The 18,456-nt window shown below is 35.6% G+C and overlaps 1 protein-coding gene across 2 annotated transcripts; it reads left to right on the top strand.

Annotated features, from left to right (window-relative positions):
* The first annotated feature begins 3,544 nt into the window (after positions 1-3,544).
* On the top strand, positions 3,545-17,846 carry LOC149839850 (uncharacterized). Of its 2 annotated transcripts, XM_090004255.1 has the most exons (7): positions 3,545-3,689; positions 5,902-6,037; positions 6,162-6,224; positions 6,385-6,432; positions 6,551-6,613; positions 17,386-17,446; positions 17,545-17,846. In XM_090004255.1, the coding sequence occupies exons 2-7, from the start codon at positions 5,927-5,929 to the stop codon at positions 17,589-17,591; spliced, it is 393 nt and encodes a 130-aa protein (XP_089860381.1). In that variant the 5' UTR covers positions 3,545-3,689; positions 5,902-5,926; the 3' UTR covers positions 17,592-17,846. The 2 variants fall into 2 exon arrangements, with proteins under 2 accessions (XP_089860381.1, XP_089860382.1); XM_090004256.1 differs by lacking the exon at positions 17,386-17,446.
* The last annotated feature ends 610 nt before the right edge of the window (positions 17,847-18,456 follow it).

Raw genomic sequence — 18,456 nt, 5'->3', positions numbered from 1 at the left:
AAGTGGTGGAACCCTGTCTTACCTAGGATAAATTTCCCTAGGATCTTTCTGGTAGCTTGCCCTGTGGATGTATTTTCAGAGCTAGGACATTTTCCTAGGGTTTACTGTTTACGAAAGGGAGAGATGGGGGAAAGTAGGGATGCAAGGGGTCGGGTTTGGTTTGGACCCAGGTAGAACCAGACTTAGACCAGATTTTTGGGTATGGTATCGGGTCCGGACTCGGGTCTAATCGGGTCCACTATAAGAAAAACCATACCCGGACCTGATAAGAACTACATGAACCAAACCCGGATCATACCCGGTAAAACTATATTTTTTATCATTTTTACATTGAAAATTTGTGGGTCGGAACTCGGGTTGGGTCTGGGTCTGGTATAAAATTTCACAAACAATACTCGGGTCCATGTATTAATCAGATCTTTGGGTCCGGACCTAGGTCTTAATCTGGTATTCTTATTTATCACCATACCCGGACCTTGTAGGGTTTGGTTCAGGTCGGGTCCAGGTGAACTAGCCCCGTTGACACCCTTAGGGGAAAGGGGTCGTTATTTTGGAATTGAATTAATTTCTATCTCTGTTCTGTTTGAATAGAGGAGTAATCCCAAATAATCAATCTTTCATTCAGTTGCTGAATCTCTGTTTGATTCATTAATGTGTTATTCTGAATCCTCTAATAGAATAAAAATTCTGTCTGAATTGATCAGAAGATCATTTCAAATGGCTACAATCTGTTGAACAAAAAATAGATAATGTGAAATCATAATTAATATTTGGCGATACGTCCTGTACTTTGCTAAAAAGTCGATCATTTACCAACCACTTATTGTCTAACCAAATCTTCCTGTTCTTAGACAAGTTTCTTATCATTAGAAAAAGTGGGTAATGCATAGCAAAGCAAAACAAAATAAAGCAGAACACCAAATTCAACCATTCATATTGCACCAAAATTTGGAGAAATAGAAATAAAGGTTTCTCATCGAATTGTTATCAAAAACTTGATTTTTAGTGAATAATCAATGATGAAAGTATCTACATCTAAGGATTAAAAAACACGTGCAACTATAAGTGTTAAAAGTGTTTTAAGTCAGTTTAGGATATAAATGTTTAGGAGTAGGGCTGGTAAACGAGTTGAAAGAACCAAATAGAGGGTGTTTAAGTTCCAGTCTTTGTTATGGCGAGCCGAGCCAAGCTCAAGCTCATCATGAACTCGAGTTAATTGAGCCGAGCTCAGGTTTACTCATTTAGAAAAATATATTTGACTCTTAAATCTGATCTATCATATAAAATACATACAAAAAATTTTTTACTAGTTAACTATACAAGCTTCATCAAGTCGGATTCTCGTTGATTTTCGGCTTGCTTAGCCTATAGAACAACATCCCAAAACAAGCTCACTACCGAGCCAAGCCAGCCATTTTGCTATCTCATGTATTTCTCAAAGAGGTCATTTTTTATGCAGCGGAGCTGCATGCAGCTCTGCTGCTGATGACCATCCAACTAAACATTTCTCAAGATAGACACCACACCCATCTTGATAAATGCCAAGATGGGTGGCTGTCAAGCAGATCACTGCATGCCCACAACTTTTTATTGGATAGATCTAGGGAAACCCCCCTCCACCGACCACACCTTGGCTGACCTCTGGCTGGTAAAACCCTCTTGAGGCCCCCCTTACCCACCAGGCCCAGCTTCTACCTTGCGGCAAGGGATACTAATGTAAATACAACAACAACGCCTTCATCCCAAATGGATACTAATGTAAATACTTTCTCAAAAATCTCTCATGAATCATGACAAGGGTTTGCCTGCCTTACATGTTATATCAGGTGCCAAGCATGGACCCGTATCCCCACTGATGGCCTCCCATTTTTCAGAGGGTGTAAAGATTGTCCAGACAGCCTCCCCCAACTCTTTTGTCCTCACATAGGCTTTTCATGCACCGTTGATGGGGACAGAGCAAGAGATGAAGCATCATGATATGAGCACAGTGTTCGTATGGCTTGTATGTGTCCGCGAGGGGTGGACCACTAGTGCTGGCATACTTCATCATCTTTTTTTTTTGATAGGCATATCTCATCATCTTTTCTCCAACATCAGGTAGCAAAACCTAGGGGTCTCAATGGGTGGGGTTTGGTTCGGACCCATGTAGAATCAGACCTGGTCTCGATTTTTGGGTATGGTATTGGGTCCAGACCCATGTTTAATCAGACCCATCATAAGAGAAACCATACCCGAATTAGATAACTACATGAACCATGCCCGGTAAAATAATATTTGTTATCATTTTTACATTGAAAATTTGTGGGTTTTAATCAGGTCAGGCCCGGCTCTGGTATAAAATTTCACAAACTATATCCGGGTCTATGTATTAATCAAACCTTCGCATCCGGAACTGGGTTTTCTTACTGATCACCATACCCAGACCCTATAGGGTTTGGTACGGGTTGGGTGTGGGTAAACCCGACCCATTGACACCCTTAGCAAAACCCCATATAAAACAGTGCTTTTTAATTAAAATTTTAAATAAATGCCTTTTTTTATAATAAAAAAATAAACTCTTTTTTTGATGAAAGTACAAGAAGATTGTGATTGTAATGACGTGTTATTCTTGGATTTTCTCAAGATCATGTGATTTTAAATGACAACTGCAACACTTTCAGTGAAACGTATGTAAAGTACAAGTCGTGATTGTGATTGTCAGCTGTGATTGTTCTTACCTTTAATATTATTATGGATCTTCGTGACCATGACCAACAATCATGCCTTTCTTTCTCAGCTGTGATTGTTCATTCCCACCTACTGATTGACCCTTGGAGCGTTCATTGAATTGAGTTTGGCTTCAAGTTTGAAGTTTAAACTCGGATGCAAAACTAGACCACCAAATCCAAATTCTGATTATTATTCGGATTCTACTTGCTTTACCGAATCCGGAACAAATCCAATCCGAATTGGCACCCTTTTATTTCAGATGACCCAGCTCATCTTCACTACATAAGTGCCGAGCTCGTGCAATCACTCCTCAGGCTGTAGGAGATTTCAGCCGATCCGACGTCTCACTTGAAGTCAGTGTCTAAGTCACAAAGGTACGGGTACGATCCGATACGTGATCCAGTTCGACATGCATGTTCAAAAGTAAAAAATAAATAAATGAATTACGACAAGGCTTTTTGAATGTGTTATTCAATGAAAAACTTTTTTTAATGTTTTAAACTTTTAATATATAAAAAATGTATTTTAATGAAATATTATTAAAAAGTAATAAACCAATATTGAAAAATATTAAAAATCATTGACCGTGAGTGTCGGTATATATTATCGTGTCCGACTCGTGTCTATTATGACACACCATGTGGCGTGTCATTGTGAGTTAGGCTTAGTGTGGGCCCGCTTGCGCATCGTCTGACAAGCGGGTCCCACTCGTAGTGCTATCTGACGGTGGCTGCCTGCGTGCATCTTCTGTTTCTTCAATTTTGAGAGAGAGAGAGAGAAAGAGACCCAACGGCTTCCTCTATTTAAAGCTGATCCCTCTCCCTCCCTCCCCCTTATCGATCTCACTCCTCTTCCGCTACAGTGCTCCCTCTCGTCTCTCGCTGGTTAACGATCGAATCACCGTCTTCCGGCGATTTTCTCCGACTCCTTCCGAGTCTGGTTCCTTTGCTCTGTTCCCGAGATCGCAGATCCCGATCGAGGTGAGTCTCGTTCTTCGAGGCCTTAGGGTTTCTTCTTTCTCTGTCAATTCTCGCGCCTAAATCTTGATTGGTGAGGATTTCGTTTGTTCGTGATGCTTGAGTCTTTCTTTCTCCTCCTTTTCGTGATTCTTGCCTGGAAAATGGGGACGGAATATGCATTTCTTAGGCTTTTAGGTGTCGATCTGAGAGTTTCGGCTTGAGTTCGTGTTCTTTGATGTGAGATATCGTGATTCTTGAGTGAAGTGGAATTTTCTCACTCTTCAACGATGCTGTTTTCTGTAGATCTTGATTCGGCTTTGAAGCTTTTCACTTGTCGAAATCGAACTTGTTTTTATGATAATTTGTAGTTTTAATTCTTTGGATGATTTTTTCAAACATTTTTGTTGATGTAGAGTTCGTTGTAGCAGAAAGAAATCTGAATATTCTTTATGCTTAGCGTCTTTAAGCATAAGATATTGATATCTCTTGATTCTTGTCTTAGATCTGATCTTGTGCTCCTGGATTTGTAGATTTTTGTGCATATCATCGTTCTTTATTTATGAATTTTGTTTTCGTGATTCCCTATTTGAATATGAAATAATGAATCTGAGGTGCCTTTTATTAGTGCTCTCTCTTCTAGTGCAGGAGGAGATATATGGTGCTTTTGGAAATTTGGCTCTGGATAGACATAGTGTTTACTTCTTTTTAGTTTTGGTGCTTGAAGATTCTTTTATGCTTCCATTTCTAGCCTTGCCTACAGCTTAACTGTCCGATTCTGTTATTTTTTCTCTATCAGAAACCTTTTAATTGATTTGAGATGTGAATAAAAAGAACTATTTTCTTGGTTTTTTTTTTTCTTTTGTTAACATTGTCTTTCCTTTCAAAATGATGCAGATTTCTTTATTTTTCTACCTTAAATATGTTGTTTTCCCGGTCATGAGATATTTGCTCAAGAAGATATAGGTCGATTGTACGCTGCTTCAGAATGTTCAGTGCACTTTTCTATGTATTGGGGTGTGGCTCCCAAGTGAAAATTTAGTTGATTTTGTTGCCTTTCCCATTTATTCCATTCAATGCTTGATTGACAATTCTTCCCTTGTAACCTTTAGAATGAGTTCCTACTTTTCCATGAGAGTTTTGGGAGCTAAACCTTCATAATTCTCTAGATTATCTTCATCGCCTTTTAAGACTTCTTCACCTTTTGGTAGGCCCCTTTCTTTTGTAAAACATTTTTTATATTTGAATGATGGTTAGTGTGTATACGTTCATTCTCCTGGTTTAGTTTGATAGGTTCAGAAATCCTATGCTCCATAGGACCATTTTCCTTACTGTGTAATTCCTATAGCTTGTCAAGATTATGAGTGGGTTCTATACAAATTGAGGGGCTGTCTATACTCTATAGTGCTATTAGATGTTTAACACTTTTTAACAACATTGTTTTCTACCTTTATTATCTCTACTTGGTACAAGTGCCAACTCTGTTTTACCTGGATTGGATGTTAATTTATTCAATCCATTTTGATTGAATATAGACCTTTCTGATCTATGCTTAAAATAAGTTGGGAACTTGGGATCTTAATTCTGGAAGTAGATATAACTTGGAAGTATGTCATTTCGACTTTGGATCAAATATTTTTGGATCTTCTATGTTTTAAACCCATAAATTCTTTTTTATTTTTACCTGACTTTAAACATAATGTCTTTACACAAATTATATGAAACAATATTGTATAACGGATTTGGGTCATTCCTGTTGGATTTGGATATGTAAACTTTTGTCCTAATGAATCTTTAACCAGATATATTCGACCCAGTTCCAACATGGTTGGAACCTAAAAATTGAATTGCCCAGACTCCAGAGCAGCACAGTATTTATATGTGAATTTTGTCTTATAATATAATTTTTATACCATGTGAATTTTGTCTTATGCTATACTTTTTATCCTATTACTTTGTTTGCTACCAGTATTTTTTGTTGTTCTCATAGCATATTCAATTCTGCTTGTATTGGTGTCAATCGTTTGTATAAATCTGCATATAAAGTGCCATTTGCTATTCTGCATCCAGAGACTTTGTTGTCTCCATGTTTGTCTTGGCTTATTTGCCTGTGGACTTTTGTGCATGTCTTGTTCTTTTTAGCCTATCGGTGGTCCCTGTTGTAATTCATTTGCTTCAATTATATGAATTTGGGTGCAAGGCGCAAAAATAACTGTGTTTCCACCCATGCTCTCAGACTAGTTTAAGAAGGCAAGTACAGTATGTCTGACGTTAAGGATGATGATGTCAATGAGAAAGAACATATGGAAGACACTGAAGGCACTGGCCCAGTAGACAAGGAAAACGAGTCTGCAAACCCCGCTATTGATGAGGTATATTGATTGTGAATTGTCAATGCAAAATGGCATTCACTTAGTTTGTTAGATCATGATTTTTGACGTGCGGCTTGGTGGAAGCATTTCATGGAATGTTAGCGTATCTCTTTTCCTTTTGTAGGAGGAAATAATCAAGAAGAAGTATGGAGGGATTTTACCCAAGAAGCCTCCATTGATTTCCAAGGTATTATATGTTTGCAATTCAATTATTTCATTGGCTGCAGACTAGGCACTAGTATCTTGTTGAAGTTTCTTTTTCCTTCCTTTTTTGGTTGTGCCTGTTGACCTTTTCCTTTCATAGCTAGGACCACAATATCTTGACTGACTCATTCCTTATAAACCAGGACCATGAACGTGCTTTCTTCGATTCTGCTGATTGGGCCTTGGGAAAGGTACTTCGACCTTTAAACATCTATCTTTATGTTTTCAACTGGTGCTGGAAGAGAAAATCCCTCTAAATAGATACCTTTAATCATCTGGACTAGTTATCTAATGTTCTAAAACTGACAGCAAGGAGCATCTGTGGATTCAAAGTCTAAGGGACCACTGGAGGCTCTTCGGCCAAAACTGCAGGTATATAAGTAAAACACTGATCTAGATGGTTTGTTTAATACCTTTAATTCTTAAGCAGCAGTCACTGATCCTAGTTATTCATGTTCTATGTTGAACAACATTGCTGAGAATATGTGTTAAATGTTTAGAAAACCAATTGTAGAATTCCTGCACTAAAACTTCCAAGTTCTTCTCTTTTTCCTCTAAAGCAAGAAACTGGTGTTGAGCATAAAATTGATTTTTTTCCTGTTGAATTGAGCCACTAGTACATTATATTAAAAGGAATAGGTTGGCCCTATAAATTAAACATAAACTCAACCTATGTAGTCAAAAGCGCTAGGCGGTATCTAGTAGGTAGACCCCTAAAAAGACTAGTCGGTAACCCAATTAAAAAGGTAAAAATTCCAAATTATACACAACAATATGTTTAATTCTTTTAATAATAAGATGTTTTAATCATACAAGTACACAATTACACATGCTTTCACAAAATATATATAACTAAAATATAAATAATAAATATATATAAATATATATTCAATTATTCATAACATATTAAGTATAATCAACAAAATATGCTTTTAGTCTTTCACGAAAATTGATTGTAACACACACACACACCCACCCAAACATATATATTTTATTCATAGCATAATCAGAATATATATATATATATATATATAACATATTACATAATCAGTAATACTAAACACACTTTTAGTCTTTTATAAAAAAAATTACAAAGACCCACACATATATGCAAACAAAAATCACACATGTACATCTCACTTTCAGCCTTTAATAGAAAAATTCATCAGAAACAAATTAATACATACATATATAAAAAACATAATCATTTAAAATTAATTAGAGATGCAAACGACTCGGATCTGGAATAGCTAAATAAATTGGGAAGTCGGACCTGGTCGGATCTAGAACATCCAAAATTTGCAAAACCTCCATCCTGAATCCGACCCATTTGCATCCCTAAAATTAACCCCCCTCCCATCATACATTTTTAAAAATATATATCTAATAATAAAAATAACTAAACTGCCCTTACGGCCTAGGCGAGGACAGCTTAGTCGCTGACTAGGCACCCTAGTCAGCAAAATTGATACCTTTTAAGGTACTCACTTAGGAATTGCAAAGCCTAGGTGTTTTACTTATGCCTAGGTCGACTAGGCGGACTAGGCAGTGCTTTTGACTACGTAGTCATACCAGATTGACGTAGAAGTTACTTCTTTGGCTTTGGTTGTGTAAGGGATTTTCTTAACCTTTCTAGTCTTTCCTAGTTGGATTTAATATCTCTCATATACAAACACTCAAAATGTGTGTGTGTGTGTGTGTATATATATATACACACACAGAGAGAGAGAGAGAGAGAGAGAGAGAGAGAGTAACCACTTTTCTAGTTAACCTCCCAGCTAACTGGGCTTTCGAAGGGTTTTCCCATGTTTTCCTTAAATCCGAACATACAAATGTGTTTTACATTCTTGATTTTTATAGGAATCGACTCTTGGATCATTCGATTCCGATAAGCAGGTATGTTTTTATAAGGTTTAAAAAATTGATAGTCTAAGATTTTTCTAAATATTCATGGCTTAAAAAATCATGTTTTTCATCAAAAAAACATGATGCAAGTGTTGTTTCCTGGGTACTGGTATGGAGAGTACGGCACGACAATTTCAAAAAATGTGGGTGCAGGGACATGGCTATATATATATCACATAAATACAAAATAAACTAAATATAATCAAAATATATATTATATATTGAAATTATAAATTGAATACAAGCTTGTATGTACAGAGGGTAAAATGGTGTGTTCGGGTGTCGACACGGGTACAGAGGAAAAAATGGAGTGTCCAGGTACCATAGTTCCTAGTAAATCGACCATGTCGAACACATCTGTATGGTTAAATTTAAGTAGAACATGAGAAAACCCTTCAAAAGCCCGGTTAGCTGGGCGGTTAACTACTCACCTTCTCTTATATATATATATATATATATATATATATATATATATATATATATATATATATATATATATATATATCCAGAAGCACCTGCATCAACACGGCCAGGTGCTGGTGGGTACGGCGTCCAACATGGCTGCATGCAGGTCAACAAGTGTCACGTGCAATCAACCCCAAACCCGACCATGTTCATCCAAGTTAGACTTGGTCAACTTTAACCTAGTCCAAAATTGTCTAAGTTTAAAAACAAACTTAAAAAGCTTAAAGAAACTTATGATTGTATAATTGTAAATGCATTACATACACACACATATCCACACTCCTGCACCAACGTTTTTTGAAATTTCTGTCACAACCTTTTCACTTGCACTTATTGACAATTTGACATAGTTGTCAGAATATACAATTCATACTTTAGATTTTTTAAATTCATTGGGTAATGTATTTGTCTCCTGTGTTAGAAAGTGAGTTGGAATACATTGGGTTCAATAATGAACCCATACATATGCACGTGAAGTGCAAATATACTCATTAAAGGGAAACAACACAAGCACATAATGTGCTAACCCATAAAACCCATAAAAAGGGAAAAATATGACATAAAGTCATAAGTTGCATATCATTGAAGAAACAATGGACAAGGGGTAAAAACCCCATTACAAATGGAGCATAAGCTCCCTCAAGTAGTAAGAAATACAAAGGGGGGAGACCCCTATTTATAACACAAGAAAGGAGCCACCTAGGGGGCTCCCAAAGGAGTCGTTGGGAGCCCCCAACGGTCACATTTGTGACCGTTGGGGGCTCCCCAACGACTCTTTGGGGAGCCACCCAAGGTTGCGCAAACCACGAAAAAGGAAAAAATAAAAAATAAATTTAAAAGGAAAATTACAAACATATTCCCAATAGAATATGCGTAAAATAGTGAAATGTCTAAACTACCCCTATGCCTATAAATAGAAAAATATATATTTTATATATATAATTAGGATAATACATATGCATATATACCATATATGAATATGTATTATGCTTTATATATATAAAATATATATATATATTACAAATGTTGAATGATACATTTTAACACCCCCCCTCAAGCTTTGCGTGGGGGAACAAAAAGATTGAAGACGGCAAGAAGGAGAATCTCAAAGCTTCAAGAGCCTTCAGTACGAATGCCATTGTAAATGTCTTCCTCCAATGTCTTTATCGATGAGCACCTTCTATCCAAGGTACTTCTTTTCCTCTTATCTTCAGGATCCTGAGAAAAAACAACAAAAGAACAAGTAAACAATATCTTTGCACTTTACTCAAAAAAGAACATTCCTAATAAGGTGCAAAAATTTATGCATAATAAGATGGTTACCTTAGCATGAACCGAAGAAATTTAGAAAACCAAAAGTTTCTAAATCATACATCATGTTAAAACAAAATGAGCGGAAGCAAAAAATATGTAAAAGTAAATTGCAAGAATGCATAATGCATTCATAAGGTCCACCATTGGACAAATATAACCCCATAATGGGGAATAACAAAATGGTCCACTAAGGGACACCACAATAAGCCTACGAAGAGGCATGATATACATAAACATTATTGAATGAGGGCCCAAAAAAGCCATAAAGAGCATATGCATATACTTATCATGAAATGAATTAATACTCAAAGAACTCATTAATGATCATGCTTCAAACATGTAATGAAGTGCCAAACAAGAGAAACAAAGTCTCCAAGCATACTTTAGGCAAAATAAACCCAAGAGTTCACAAGGTTTTAAAATCATTTATGAAAGACATACTTAATACACATTTTGCATATAAGGGTGGCAAAAACAATAAGCACTTAATATATAGATTAAATGCTAAGAAATCAACTTGATATGCATATCAAAAATATGATTTGCTTGAAAAACACAAGTCATGAATGAAATTTTGCAAATTTCAACAATAGTTTATCCATTACAAACATCTTCCTCATTAGTCCTCCAAAACCCATAAATCAAGTGTATAAGCTACTAGATCAAGAATATAAAGCCATTAAAGGCCAAAGACACACACAAATGTGTGTAAAAGAACCTCTTGTCTACATATAATAATACTTGAAATAAGTGCATCTACGACAAGAACAAGAGAATACATGCCAACATGGACTAAAAAGTATCCCTTGTCTACGTAAAAAATACACTTAAAACCAAGTATGTTCAGCTACTAGAACAAGAGTAATAAGCCAACCATGGGCTAAAACATAAGACATCTCTTGTCTACATATGATAGCACTTGAAATGAGTGAAATAAGCCAACCATGGGCATACATCTAAAGCGACTAGAACAAGGACACAAACGCCAACATAGGCTAAAAATCACACACCATGGTGTGAATCAACGTGCCTTGTCTACATATAAAAAACACTCAAGACAAGTGTGTTAAGCTACTAGATCAAGAGAGCAAAAGCCAACAAAGGGCTAAAAACACACGAAGGTGTAATAAAATTCTTGTCTACATATGATGACACTTAGATAATGGGCATAAAAGAAAAAAACTTTTGAGGCAATAAACTTGTAATAAAAATAAACCTCGAATAAAACAATACTCCTTTTAAAATGAATTCTCATAACAATAACATGCATGTAAAAAATATCTTCAACAAAATACTATAATCGATAAAATAAAATTCTTGAGAACAAATGTGTGAACATACACACACCAAGAACACTTAGAATACTTGTGCAAAATCACAAGAACACATGTGCACAACGAGCACCACATACGGAATCACAAATGTGCAAATGCACTCATAAGATTCATAAACAAATAAAAGGTTGGGCTATAATCCCAAAACATCTTGATTTTAAAAGTACCTTAAAACATTTAAGGTTTCAAATACCATATGTCCATCACATTTACTTAGAAGCATCCATAATATCAATGGCACAAGAACAAACTAGTGACACACTCATATACCAAATCATTCTAGAGTCCCAAGGTGCCCATAACTCACCTCAACCCCCATCTATAATATGGTAGGTGGACAATCTAAAAAGACATAACAACGAGTGTCACATTCATAATTAGAGATCATATACCAAATCATTCTAGAGTCCCAAGGTGCCCATAACTCACCTCAACCACCATCTATAATATGGCAATTTGGACAATCTAAAATGATATAACACGAGGTGCCCATAACTCACCTCAACAAACATCTCTAATAAAACAATAATAAGGCCAAAACAATGATGCATTAAATAACATGTGATGGACAAACATAAATGCCACAAAAGGGCAATAAACACATAAGGAATCATTTTCAAAATAAATATTTTTTTTTTTTTTTTACAAAGAGGACCGATTAACAAATTGAATCAAAGGTCCAATATAATCCATCAAAACAATTTTGCATAACCACAAATTATGCTTAATCTTCAAAAGAAGTCTTGTACACCAAAAAGGCTTATTATGCAACAAACATAACATGAAATATTAAGCAACATCATGCGTACGAACCGATTTGGAACAAACAAGCCTTAATTATGAAAGATATAAGGTGCAATTAAGCGGTGAAGTTGGTGAAGTTCAAAAATAACAGACTTAGGCCAATATAGGCATTCATAAAGATGGTGAAGTTCAAAAAACTTATGAAATCTACTATTGCAACTTAAAAATGATACTCATAAACAATCATGAGATCTCCATAAAAGAGTATATACTCACAAGAAGATTATAAGGACCGAAAGGCTCCTTAAGGAGAGCTTAAACACAAATAAAACTCCCAACGAAGGGGAAAACTCCATTAAAGTGGAAGAAATCCCAACAAAATAGATTCATTAACAAAACCTTATGATAAAATAAGATTGTACTATGGCATAAATAAAAATTAAACATTTATTGAGGGAAAAATTAAAAAACTCTTAGTTTTATCAAAAAACATGACTTAATAGATTCTTACCTACTCCTAATGAAATAAGTACGCAATAAACATTAGGGAAGATCATAACTTTTATAATGAAATATGCTGAAAAGCAAGGAGTGCATTAAGCACTTACAACATTCACTAATGAACAAACAAAAGGGCAAACACCCAAACCCACAAGAGACAACACAACATAAAAATATAAATATCTCTTATTGAAAAGAGAGAGAGCTGTTGAAAACATCCTTAAGAGTGTAAAGATGAAAAGAAAATCACCATATTCCATAAGACCATTTTAAAATTTAATTCAACCGGTATTATATATAAAAAAAAAACTTTCTTAATTAAATGTTGCTCATATAAAACGGACACATTGGGTAAGAGAACATAATATGGAATTTTTCATATATGACAAACAATTTTCAAAAAGCTACATTTCACAAACATTTTAATCTTAACATACCTTTCTTTAAAGACTAAACATTCATATAAAGGTATTCTCATAAACAAGGTTAGGTTTAAAAAGTAGATTCAAAGTTCCAATGGTCATAAATTTTTACCGACCGATTAAATCAAGTTTTGAGCAATCATATATCTAATTTTTCGCAAAACAAGTTATCATTTAAAAATTTTCAAAGAAAAACATACGAAAAAGATTCAAAGGAGTAGTAAGTAACTCAAATTTTTATAAAAGGACTTAATGACAAAGAGCACACATAAAAAAAAAACAAAGAACATATTAAATTCTTCATACAATACTTCAAAGAAATAGAATGCATACCGAATAACTATAAGAAAAACAATAGAGAGAAATGAATACTTCACCATTTTTCTTTAAAATTCTTGAACACCACGCTTCCCGATGCACCAAAGAGCAACTCGATCTCAACCTTGCTCTGATACCATGTTAGAAAGTGAGTTGGAATACATTGGGTTCAATAATGAACCCATACATATGCACGTGAAGTGCAAATATACTCATTAAAGGGAAACAACACAAGCACATAATGTGCTAACCCATAAAACCCATAAAAAGGGAAAAATATGACATAAAGTCATAAGTTGCATATCATTGAAGAAACAATGGACAAGGGGTAAAAACCCCATTACAAATGGAGCATAAGCTCCCTCAAGTAGTAAGAAATACAAAGGGGGGAGACCCCTATTTATAACACAAGAAAGGAGCCACCTAGGGGGCTCCCAAAGGAGTCGTTGGGAGCCCCCAACGGTCACATTTGTGACCGTTGGGGGCTCCCCAACGACTCTTTGGGGAGCCACCCAAGGTTGCGCAAACCACGAAAAAGGAAAAAATAAAAAATAAATTTAAAAGGAAAATTACAAACATATTCCCAATAGAATATGCGTAAAATAGTGAAATGTCTAAACTACCCCTATGCCTATAAATAGAAAAATATATATTTTATATATATAATTAGGATAATACATATGCATATATACCATATATGAATATGCATTATGCTTTATATATATAAAATATATATATATATTACAAATGTTGAATGATACATTTTAACATCCTGCACCAACGTTTTTTGAAATTTCTGTCACAACCTTTTCACTTGCACTTATTGACAATTTGACATAGTTGTCAGAATATACAATTCATACTTTAGATTTTTTAAATTCATTGGGTAATGTATTTGTAGAGACCGATGCAGTCAATTGTGCCTCTTTTCTTTAAATTCAGTGGGTGGTGTATTTGTAGAGACCAACACAGTCAATTATGTCTCTTCTTGAGGGTGATTGTCTGCCTCTCATTTGTGCTATGTTTCTTAAATATGTGTATTTGTTATGGGTGCATAAGGCTGTAGCAATAGAAAAAGGAATGGAGAAACAAGACCCATAAAGCTGACTGGGATAAACCTTTGAGGATGATGATGATGAGAGAGAGAGAGTTGGTCTGATTGGTGCAAACTATCATATCTTTTTAACTTTTTAAGAAATGGTTCATGAAGATTATTTGTTCATCATTTTTAAAAAGAGCCTTTTTGAGGGGTATAATGTTCATGTGAGAGGGAGTCTAACAAACAATGAGATGTAGAGTTCACCTTAAAAAGTAATCTTTATTTTGGACTGATGTTTTAAAATGCTCTTAGCAAGTTAGGAAGAGGAACAAAAATAGAGGGCGGGGGGTGGGGGAGAGATGGAAAGTTGTGAGAGTTGAAACAAAACAAACTTTTTATTTTATTTTATGGGTGTGATCTCCTTTTTTCTTTTTAAAGATTTGTATCTTTATGATTGGCAATTTTACTTGTGTGTGTGTGTGTGCATACAGAGAGGTGAAGAGAGAGAACTGATGTCCATATGCATGTTGCTTATGTATCAATGTTATTAAAAATGTGCCTCGCCTCAAGGCAAGGGGCTTGCTGCCTTGAGGCACAGTCCCAAAGTGTAAAGGGGCCGAGGAGTGCTCCTCATAGGCCTTGAGGCGTGCGCCTCATAGCGGGTCAGATAGGGGTCAAAGAAAGGAAGGGCCTGATGGGTTAGGGCACTTCCCCTCCCTCTCTCTCTCTCTCTCTCTCTCTCTCTCTTTGCCGAAAGGAAGAAAAAAAAAGGAAGATGAGGAAGGAGGATTGTGTCTCCTTCACCCAGTTACATACTCCCTCGCTCCTTCTTCTTCTTCTTCCCTCCTTTTCCTTCTTCCCTCCTTTTTCTTCTTCCCTTCTTTTTTTTGGAACTTGATTTTGGATCGGTTGTGGAGTCTGAGAATAATTTTCAAGAATCTTATTTATGTTGTATTCTTGTGAGAAATCCTTTGTATGCATGCATATATGCTTCTACTTTAATTTAATTTTTTTTTTTTAAGATAAACCTTGGAACTAAGATGTTAGAATCAAGTTTGTGTTATATCATTTTCCTTTTCCTTTTTCAATGTACGCCTTTTTAGTACTCCTTTTCTAATGCAAGTGTTTGGTTGTTTTCAATTTGTGCTTTTGTTTCCACTTCTTGCCATTGACCTATTATGTGTGCAAAAGAAATGTAAAAGTGTTGGCATTTGTGACACGAGTTATATATATTTACATATATTAAAAGTTACAATTTGTTGTATTTGCACATCAAAATTGCACTTGTGTATTTTATATTTCTTTTTGAAAATTATGATATTTACTTCAGAATATCATAATTTTTAGAAAGAAAGTAGCTATATTAAGGATCTTCTTTAAGCCTTTTCCTATTTGCTATAGTGATGGATGAGCTTACGAGACCAATTCAAGAAAATGTGCCGTGGTGTATGTTGTTTGCTGATGATATTGTTTTGATTGATGAGTCTAGAGCTGGAGTTAATGCTAAGTTAGAATTATAGAGACAGACATTGGAAGCAAGAGGTTTTAAGTTGAGTAAGAGTAAGACAGAATGCATGGAATGTCGATTTAGTAAGCAACGAAGTAGTGATGGGAGTGTAGTGAAGCTTGGTGAGCAAGAAATACCGGTGGATGATTGTTTCAAATATTTGGGATCTATCATTCAAAAGTATGGAGAAATTGATGGAGATGTAAATCATAGGATAAAGGTTGGGTGAATGAAATGGAAGAGTGCAACTGGAGTGTTGTGCGATCGTAGAATGCCATTGCGGTTGAAGGAAAAGTTTTATAGGACGACTATTAGGCCCGCTTTACTATATGGTACAGAATGTTGGGCTGCCAAGAGACATCATATTCAAAAAATGAGTGTAGCTGAGATGTGTATGTTGAGATGGATGTGTGAAAATACAATAAAAGATAAGATTCAGAACGAGGAGATACGTAAGAAGGTAGGCGTTGCACCCATTGAAAATAAGATGAGAGAGAATCGTTTACGGTGGTTTAGACATATTCGGCGAAGGCCTAATGATGCTCCAGTTAGAAGGATGGAGAAATGAGAAAATATATTAGTTAAAAGAGGTCGGGGTAGGCCTAGGAAGACATGGATGGAGGTGATAGGAAATGATATGAATGCTTTGAACCTCACCGAGGACATGACATTGGATAGAAATGATTGGAGGAGAAGGATTCATGTGGAAGACCTAGAATGATTTTCTTTTTTGGTTCATATCGCTGACCCCAATTGTTTTGGGATGAAGGCGTAGTTGTTGTTGTAAAGTAGCTACATTAACTTTTGGTTGTTAATGCTGATATGCATTATATGATGATGTTAAGGAATTTGGTTGTTATTATTTTGCTAATTTTTCATTGGATGCTCATATTTTATTTGTTATTTACCCTCCATCTTGGGGACAAGGCCTGTCAGTTGTGGTGCCCTAGTCCTGATGGAGGGCAATCATGTGCTTAATGCACAAATTTTGTGCCATGTGATTGCACCCGATCCAGACTCCTTCATTAATGCTATTTTTACATATTATTCTCATATCTTTCGGTATTTATTTGAGATTTCTGATTTCTTATTGCTTGTTTAATCAAGACAACATTTCTTTTATTTATGTGTTTCTAAATATTTTTTAGGTTTTTAAAAATGTGTTTGAGGCTTAGGCTTTATGCCTCGCATCATATTGTGTGGAGCACTTCGCTATGCCTCAATGCTTTTCACAACATTGTTATGGATAAATGGAGACTGCTTTCTATGTGCTTAAAAAAAAGAAATTTGCACCACAATTCTATAAATTCGTGCAGAACCAGGGTTCAGTATATCAATAAATGGTTCAAACTCTAAGCTTACATGAGTTCTATATGTTGTTTCTTGACTGTTGGCTATGCTGCCCATCTACTCGAAAAGACATAATTAGTCTGACATGTTCTGGTTGCATCTGCATCTCAAATAAAAAAACATATGGTTGAATGTTGGAAAAGTTGTGAGCCTGATGCGCACTTGTTTGATTTACTTGGATTATTTGCACTTATTGCACAGTGCATAACTTACAGATGTTCTTAAATCTGTTTTCTGTTATCTAGCCCACACGCCATCAGGAAGTACGTTCCAGGCGATCTGTTTATGCTCCTGCTGATGGGGATGGTAACCACTTCTGTTTTAAAAACTCCTCACCATTGCTTGTATGAGGAATTTAGGATAGTGTTTAATTTAATATTTTTTTATTTTACTTCCATTTACAGATGCAGGCCACATTTCTTCAGAGGTTCCAAGCAGTAATGAGCAGTAACTGGCGACCATTCTTCTGTCACGCGATGATTTTTCTTGTATCAATAAGTCTTTTCTAACTCTTCCTATGTGCACAAATAATTGAGCCTACACCCTGTGATAATAGTGATTTGGAGAAGCCGAGCTTCTATGAGGGTTTCCTTGTAACGTTTGCAGTAGCATAGTTTGATAGGAAAAGCTGGTAGGAAGGTGTTTAATGATCACTTATTGTAGTATCATTTCTTCTAAATATTTTTAAGACTTTACCTTTGTTTCAGCAGTTTCTTTTCATACTTTTGGGATTTGATTCTCTAAAGTTCGACATCTACCGTTCTTGTTAAATGAGGTATGCTTTTCCTTGAGCTAATTTGGATCAATGACCTACTGGTAGAGGTAAAACCAGTTTTCTTCCATGCTGTTTTGGAGAAAGGGTATAGTGTCGACCATGTCCTTTCTTCTTGGTCACATGATATTTGTATTTTGCACAAAAGTTGAAGCCAAAATCAAAAGATTGGGGTGACTTCTGAGCATGACCAAGTTGATGGGACGTCACAAGTTCAAACTCACATGCCACAATCTGGAAGCTAGGTATAGTACTGGAGGGGTTTTTCTTGGCCTAGTCATAAAAAAAAGGAAAAAATATCGAGTTCTATGAAACTTTCAAGCCTAAATGTTATAAAATATCTAAGAAAAATCAGCATTGCATGAAAATATATCCGTTTAATAGCTATTTAGATACAGCTGTTTTCTACCAGTTAGCTCGATGTTGGAGAAATCCAGAAAAGGCAATCAAGCAAATTGTAGGGCTCCCTCTTGTTACAGCAGAAGCTCTCAGAAAAAAAGCCAAAACATGACAATGGAAAAGAGAAAGCAACATATCTGATTGC

Source organism: Nuphar pumila, chromosome 4 (assembly GCF_984573655.1).
Source record: "Nuphar pumila chromosome 4, dmNupPumi1.hap1.1, whole genome shotgun sequence".
Taxonomy (NCBI): Eukaryota; Viridiplantae; Streptophyta; class Magnoliopsida; order Nymphaeales; family Nymphaeaceae; genus Nuphar; species Nuphar pumila.
Note: the sequence above shows the minus strand (reverse complement) of the source record. Positions and strands in the feature narration are given on the sequence as shown.

Bases quoted from the DNA above. Each gene is read 5' to 3' on its own strand.
- LOC149839850 (XM_090004255.1), top strand. From the start codon at position 5,927: ATGTCTGACGTTAAGGATGATGATGTCAATGAGAAAGAACATATGGAA. The intron at 6,225-6,384 runs GTATTATATGTT...CTTATAAACCAG, and splicing joins AGCCTCCATTGATTTCCAAG to GACCATGAACGTGCTTTCTT. The intron at 17,447-17,544 runs GTAACCACTTCT...TTCCATTTACAG, and splicing joins TGCTCCTGCTGATGGGGATG to ATGCAGGCCACATTTCTTCA.